Consider the following 8,569-nt stretch of genomic DNA (forward strand, 5'->3'; position numbering starts at 1 on the left):
ATCTACTCCCCTTCACGATCCTACTCAAGGTGCCACAGACAAGGCAAATCTTCCGGGTCAGAAAGTGCTGCTTCTTTGACTCTAGCCTTAACGCCACAGAGACCTCACTTACCCACGGTCAACGGAATTTTATGTCACGTATCTAAAGTTGCCCAGGTACTCTATTGGAATCCACAATGTAATCTCTAACTCCGGTTCAACGCTATTCGCGTCAGGACTCGCACGGAACCCAGGTAGAACAAGGGTAATTGTCACGGGTCACCCTTAATTTATAAGATGAAGAATGAGGTTACATAAGAGAATAGAATCAGACATATTGAGGTAGAACAGTAATATTATTATTCCATGAAACTCAGTAGAGCTCCTAACCTTAACCTTAGAAGGTTAGTGACTCATACTGTTTGAAAAGTACAATGAAAGGTTCGAATGGAAAAAGATCCCTAACAAGGGTGATATTTGTTGTATATATACTAATCTACTAACTAAGAATTATAGAAAATAAGATAAACTAGTCTTGTAGTGGGAAAATCTACTTCTGGGACCCACTTGGTGAGTGTTTGGGCTGAACAAAGGGTGTCTTCACGAGCTAATACCCCTTAGGGGCGTTGAACGCCAGCTAGGGACTCTCTTTTGGGCGTTGGACCCCAGCTGCTCCCCCGTGGGCGTTGGACTCTAGGAATGGGGCTGGTGGTTGGCGTTGAATGCCAGTTTTAGGCCTTCATTTCTGAAGCAAAGTATGGACTATTATATTTTTCTCGAAAGCCCTGGATGTTATCTTTCCATAGCCATTGAGAGCGCGCCATTTGAAGTTCGGTAGCTCCAGAGAAGCTCCTTCGAGTGCACGGAGGTCAGATCTTGACAGCATCTGCAATGCTTTCTCTGTCTTTGAATCAGACTGACTCAAGCTCCTCAATTTCATCCAGAAAATATATAAAATCACCATAAAACACACAAACTCAAAGTAGAATCCCAAAATGTGAATTTAGCACTAAAACCTATGAAAACATAATAAAACTTAAACAAAACAAAATGACAACTATATGAAAATGAAGCCAAAAAGTATATAAAATATCCGCTCATCAATAAGTGAAAAGAATAGATATACCGTGAGAGATAAAAGCGTGTCCTAAGCCAAAAACTGTACCAATAACGATGAATTTGACTGTCGTGTTAAATTCATCCATGGAATCTTTACTCCTATCTATTCTTAACAATCTTAGCTTAATATAGTATTATAAATTTATTTCAGAATCGAGATACTCTCTGCTATTGATTTCTTAGTTGCCGGTTGTTTAAACCGATATAGTTTGAAAATGATAATCTTACAGTTTAGTTATTGAACTATTTTCTTTCCTCTCTTTGGAAATTTGGCCAAAGCTTCAAGGAAGCTATCTTCAATCTAAATTCTTGAAGCCACTAGAAAGATTATCTAGAAGAAAAATAAAGAACCGAAATACCTAACTTAATTAAAATCTAACCAAACTTAAACCGAACCAATTTTTTCTTAACCAAACCACTCTCTAGATTAAGCCACATAATCACAATTAAACCATATTCTCTCTCTTATCTTCTTGCTGGCTGAACCTCCTCCATATATTAGCCAAGGGTGATAAATCATAGGAAGTAATTAATGATGGAACACATACATGCACTTAGACAAGTGTCTTCCCTTGATTGTTGTCACCGAACCACACCTCTTTTTAATCATCTAGCTTTATATAAGTCATGTTATTATTAAGTGTGAAAAAAAAAGAAGAGATGAGAAGGGAGTTAGGGGAAGAGAGGAGTCCGAGAGTGAGAGTGAACTGAGGAAGAGAAGGGAGTTCTTCCAATCTTCACCACTTTCACATGATTCCTCAAGCCTATAGCTACACACCTTCATGTAGATGATCAAGCTAAGCAAGGAAAGTAAGGGAAAGTGAAGGATGTACTAGCCAAAGTTTGAAGTAAAGTTGACCAAAGGAGGAAGAGAAACCTAGAACCGATTTCTTGAGCAAGAGTGAACTCCATTGAGGTAGGGATTAGGCTAGTATAATTATATGTTTGTGTTTGTGTAAATGATGATTGTTGATAATGTAATGAGTAATTGCTACTAGCTATGATGTTGGATTATGCATGATAATGATGAAGATGATTAAGAGATGATGAGAAGCTTAGAAAACTGAAATAATTAGTTAGAACCTAAACCAAATTCTGTCAATATGGTTACTAAAATTAGGCAGCAACTTGCGCAAATTTTTGAAAAACATCTAGCTCCTCAAAAATCATATAATAATTTTATGGTAATCCTTGATGAGGTTAGATCATCCTCTCAAATTTTTAGAATTTTCTGATGAGTAGGTTGAAAGATAAAAATGTTTGAAAGTAAATGGTTTCTGCTAAAAAATTTGTTTTTGAATAATCCAATAGCAACTTCCAATCTACACAACTTTTAATTCTGATGAGTTTCTGAGTTACAACTAAAGAGAGTCAAAAGATTGGTATGTGAAGAATAGTGTGTCCAAATTTCAGGGTAATCCCATTTTTATAGAATTAAATATGCGATTTGCAAAATGGAAGGTTCACTGTTTCATTGACATGCAATTCTGAAACTCATTGATAATTTCAGTGACTTGTTTGAGTTACTGGTATTGATCTTAAACTCCAAATTGAGTGCAACTAATTTTTATAGAACCCTTATGATGTATGTTTTGTTCTCTCAAAAGTTTAAAATTTTAGAAGTTATGGATTAAAAGTTATAGGTTTTGACATTTTACTGCTTAGAAATGGCTAAATAGGATTTACAAACTTAGAGCAGTGATTTCCTGGATAGATATCTCCTAATGTAGAAATTATTTTGTGATGAAACTAAAACCAAATGAAATCGTATGGTGTCTACTTTATTCAGTTCAAATTTCAGAGTCATAGCTATTTTAGAAAATTAGTTATGCGCTTTGGAAGTTAACCGGTTCACCGGTTAACCAAATAGAAACCTCTCAAAATAGAATACGTATAACTTTTGTTCTTGAAATGAGAATGTTCTGAAACTTAAACCAAATGAAACTTGAGTACGAGTCTGAGTTCGTTTGTTATATTAATGATTAAATAGAAGACTGATCGTCTAGGAGGCATTAGGCTAAACAAGTCAGGAAAATGAATAAGAATATAAGTTGTCCCTATGAATGTTTAAAGTTAAAAAGCGATGTGGAGGTATGCTTAGTAACATGGTGATGCGGAGGTATGCGTATTTATTTGGTGATATGGAGGTATGACAAAAAGAAAAGGAATGAAAAACTAGAAATGAAAGGATAATGAATATTGTATGTTTGAATGGGCCTTTGTGCCAATTGCTAATGCGGAAGTACCCGCCTGACTGATATCCTAAGGTTGCTAATGCGGGAATGGCCGCCTAACTAATAGCATAATGTATGTTGAATAGGCCTTGTGCCAAACTGCTGATGCGAAAGTGTTTGCCTAACTGATAGCCTAAGATTGCTAATGCGGGAATGTTCGCCTAACTGATATCACTGTTTCTTACTGTGATGCACATTAAAATGTTATTATGATGAGGCTAACTGACACAAGTAACCGTGATGCCAAGGTGTCTAACTGGCATAATAAAGGAACCATATTTAGGGTTCACTCCGAGTAACGTCGGATTGCGGATATACAACCGACGCATGAGCTTATGGCCTGCACTAGGAACAGGCATGCATCATAAATTGTTTGTGCATTTGATTGTGATTGTTTACTATTCATTCTTTCTGCTATGTGATATCTGCTTCTTGTTAATTTTCTATTCTCTGTTTCTTGTTTGTATTTCTAGGATGATATGATTTAACTTTCTCCAAAGCTTAGAATAAGCTAATAGAGTTAGAAATAATAGTCATAGAGAATAGAGTAGGAACAACATTGATCCCAAAGAAATATGCCAAGAAATATTTATGTTAGAGCCCGCGAGTTATTACAATAGAGCCAGAACTCTAGGTTGCATGAGAGAGATGTGTTTTCACGATGTCATCTTACTGGGAACCATATAGGTTCTTACCCCTTCTTTTTCCTTTTCCTCCCAGATGGATGATTCCGACTTGATTAACTGAAAAGTAACACCTGATGATTGGCAATGATCTAGGCATGCCAGGAATCGGATTATTACAACTTGGTATCAGAGCAGTTCGTTCCTAATAGTGCATGGGAATGGACTGACTATGTTTCGTTGCATACTTTGCTTTTTGTTTTCTCATGCTGTTAGGGTATCTTCATTGATACATTTAACATGATCGTCTGCGAGCGCTTGTTCAGGAATTATTCATACTTGACCTGATATGTTAAGGCTGATTATCTTGATGTTGATTATCGGGAATGGATAAGACCTCAATGACTTGAGTAGACGAATTTATCGATATAGGATATCTCGCAACACCTGCGATTATCAGATAAACCGCCATCATAAAACTTTTAAATGCCGATGACCACATTTGTGTGGCATGCAGCTGTTGTACTTAGAAGTACGGTTGACTATTAGACCTTAGGATAGGAATAGTACGAGAATGGTAACGATGAGTCCAAGACGGACCGATGTGAGTGATGCGCTATGGAAGTGTGGTGACACGAGGCACGAATGTGGAGAGGTTTCATCGACTTCGCTTAACCTTTAGATCAAACCTTTCCTTGCATAAGATAGTTGTTGGTATAGTTAAGATAGGATCTTTTGTGATTTTTATAACCGTTAAGATATACTCGAAGTTTCGAGGATGAAACTTTTTGTAAGGTGGGTGGGATATAACACCCCGATTCTCCACAGAATTATTCTCAAAAATTCTGTGATGTGAAATTCGATAAATATCTGAGAATCACCTTATCAGAAAATAATAAGGAAGGTTTAGGCTTGATAAGTTAAAAGAATAGATATTCCGTGAGAGATAAAAGCGTGTCCTAAGCCAAAAACTGTACCGATAATGATGAATTTGACTGTCGAGTTAAATTCATCTATGGAATCTTTGCTACTAGCTATTCTTAACAACTTTAGCTTAGTAGATTCTAAATTTGATTCAGAATCGAGATTCTCTCTGCTGTTGATTTCTCAGTGGCCGGTTGTTTAAACCGATGCAGTTTGAAAACGATAATCTTACGGTTTAATTACTAAACCATTTTCTTTCCTCTCTTTGGGAATTTGGCCAAAGCTTCAAGGAAGCTATCTGATGAGCGGATATTTTATACGCTTTTTGGGGATAATTTCATATAGTTTAGAGTATGTTTTAGTTAGTTTTTAGTCTATTTCTAGTAGTTTTTAGGAAAAATTCATATTTCTGGACTTTACTGTGAGTTGTATGTTTTTCTGTAATTTCAGGTATTTTTCTGACTGAAATTGAAGGAGCTGAGCAAAAATCTGATTCAGGCTGAAAAAGGACTGCTGATGCTGTTGGATTCTGACCTCCCTGCACTCAAAGTGGATTTTCTGGAGCTACAGAACTCGAAATGGCGTGCTTCCAATTGCGTTGGAAAGTAGACATCCAGGGCTTTCCAGCAATATATAATAGTCCATACTTTGCACAAGGATAAACGACGTAAACTGGTGTTCAACGCCAGTTCTCTGCCCAATTCTGGCGTTCAACGCAAGAAAAGGATCAAAAACTGAAGTTGAACGCCCAAACTGGCATAAAAACTGGCGTTCAACTCCACAAATGGCCTCTGCACGTGGATTGCTTAAAGTCTCAGCCCCAGCACACCAAGTGGGCCCCAGAAGTGGATCTCTGCATCATCCATCATAGTCCACTCATATTTTGTAACCCTAGGCTACTAGTTTAGTATTTAAACAACTTTTAGAGACTTATTTTGTATCTCATGACATTTCAGATCTAAACTTTGTATTCTCTGACGGCATGAGTCTCTAAACCCCATTGTTGGGGGTGAGGAGCTCTGCTGTGTCTCGATGAATTAATGGAAGTATTCCTGTTTTCCATTCAAACACGCTTGTTCCTATCTAAGATGTTCATTCGCGCTTAACTGTGATGAAGGTGATGATCTGTGACTTTCATCACCTTCCTCAAACCATGAACGTGTGCCTGACAACCACCTCCGTTCTATATCCGATTGAATGAGTATCTCTTAGATTCCTTAAGCAGAATCTCCGTGGTATAAGCTAGAACTAATGGCGGCATTCATGAGAATCCGGAAAGTCTAAACCTTGCCTGTGGTATTCCGAGTAGGATTCAACGATTGAATGACTGTGACGAGCTTCAAACTCATGAAGGCTGGGCGTTAGTGACAGACGCAAAAGGATAGTAAATCCTATTCCAACCGGATCGAGAACCAACCGGTGATTAGCCGTGCTGTGACAGAGCGCGTGAGCGTAGTTTTCACTGGAAGGAAGGAAGGTAGCCATTGACAACGGTGATCCACCAACACACAGCTTGCCATAGGAGGACGTGCGTGCGTGAATCAGAAGACAGAGGAAAGCAGAGATTCAGAAGACAAAGCATCTCCAAAACTCCAACATATTCTCCATTACTACACAACAAGTAACTTTTAATTTATGCTCTACTGGTTATTCATAATTCAACTGATAAACATAATTGACTTCCTAACTAAGATTTACAAGATAACCATAGATTGCTTCAAACCAACAATCTCTGTGGGATTCGACCCTTACTCACGTAAGATATTACTTGGACGACCCAGTGCACTTGCTGGTCAGTGGTACGAGTTGTGAAAAGTGTGATTCGCAATTTGTGCTACCACTATCTTTAATATAAATTCATGAAGCCACTACAAATAGGGCTGGCAATGGGTAGGGTAGGGTAGGGTTTGGACCCTACCCTAACCCTACCGCGGGTAGAAAATCTCAATAAAACTCTACCCTACCCTACTCGCGAGTTGAGAATCTCTCAACCCGAACCCTACCCGCACCCTAAATTACAAAACCTACCCTACCCTACCCTACCCGCAGAAATATGAATTTTTTTAAAAATAAATATAAAACTCAATCATTCTAAATTTCATACATATTAATAAATAAAAAATAAACAACTAAATTCAAATTAAAATAAAAGACAATAAAATCTTAAAGAAATTCAACATAAAATTACAAACATACATATTGTTATATTAATAAAATAAAAAACTAAGTTTAACTTAAAATTAAAAACAATAAAGTCCTAAACAAATTCAATATAAAATTACAAATAGCATAATTATCAAGTTCTTAATAAAATTAAAATAACATAAACAAAGATAAATGTCTTCAAACATTTCTTTTAATTCCAAGTTCTTGCAACATTATTCTTCCGTCAGTTCATAAAATGCATCATCATCTTCATTAGCAGTTTGATAATCAGGTTTTCCACCTAAAAATCAAATATAACAATTTTATTATATATAATTTTAACACAATTATAAAATCTAAACAAATTAAAAAACTTGAAAACATAAATAACCTCTTTTATAATATTCTGCCCACAACCAATTTTGATTGCACATAAGAGCTTCTACCGTATCTTCATGAAGACTACCACGATGAGTAGCAATTATACGGCCACTTGTGCTAAAAGAAGACTCAGAAGCAACAGTAGACACAGGAATGGCAAATATGTCTCTTGCAATTTTCTGAAGAGTTGGAAACCTAACTCCATTTACCTTCCACCAAGCTAATATATCAAAATCAGGAGTTAAAGGATGAACATCTTCCTCTACATAGTGATCAAATTCTGTCTTCACAAATGAACATTTTTTCTTCTTCTTTTGTCTAATATACAATTGATAACCAACATCATCATCATCATCTGTATTAACCCTAAGCTCTTGTGTAGATTCCATTGACATATTGCTTGAATTAGATGTATTCTTTTGATATTCATGAAGTAACTCATAACATGCCTGTTTGATTCTCTCAACTTTCCTTGTGCATTCATTAGGATCTTCACATATCCTAGAAAACTTATATTCAAGCCCATCAAGCTTATACCTAGGATCAAGAATTGCAGCAACACCCATAATGCCATGAATTTCTTCCCAATACTTATCAAACTTTCTCTTCATCATACATGCCATGCTACTAATAACTAGGTTAGGAGAAACAGCCCATTTTTCCAATCTAACATGTATCTCACATACTTTATTAAAGTAAATATTGGCCGTTGGAACTTGAGTTCCAGAAAACAACTGAGTCACATCATAAAAAAGTTTTAATTTACCACAAATTTCTTTCACAAGTTTCCATTCCTCATTACTTGGCACACTTTTATAATTGGAGTCTTTTTGTTTTAGTCGAGCAAAGACATCTCTGTACAGCCATGCAGTTTCTAACATCACATAAGTGGAATTCCATCTAGTCATACAATCAAGAGATAGTTTTTTGGTAAAGAGAACACCTGACTTACTACACCAACTCACAAAGGTTTCATGTCTTTCACCAGTTGAAGTCTAATACACCACACTATTACGAATTTTCTCTACACTTTCTTTAACTAAATTAAAACCATCCTTCACAATTAGGTTTAAAATATGAGCACAGCAACGCATATGCAATAACTTACCCCCTAACAATAAATAATTTGAGTCTAGACGTCCCAACAACACATCAATCATAGCA

The 8,569-nt window shown here is 36.4% G+C and overlaps 1 protein-coding gene across 1 annotated transcript; it reads right to left on the minus strand.

Annotated features, from left to right (window-relative positions):
• On the minus strand, positions 7,211 to 8,080 carry LOC110264083 (zinc finger BED domain-containing protein RICESLEEPER 3-like). The gene is made up of 2 exons (XM_021105819.1): positions 7,416 to 8,080; positions 7,211 to 7,325 (listed from the first exon to the last, which is right to left on the minus strand). Exons 1-2 carry the CDS (start codon positions 8,026 to 8,028, stop codon positions 7,258 to 7,260), a joined length of 681 nt encoding a protein of 226 aa, XP_020961478.1. The 5' UTR covers positions 8,029 to 8,080; the 3' UTR covers positions 7,211 to 7,257.

Source organism: Arachis ipaensis, chromosome B06 (genome assembly GCF_000816755.2).
Source record: "Arachis ipaensis cultivar K30076 chromosome B06, Araip1.1, whole genome shotgun sequence".
NCBI classification, from domain to species: Eukaryota; Viridiplantae; Streptophyta; class Magnoliopsida; order Fabales; family Fabaceae; genus Arachis; species Arachis ipaensis.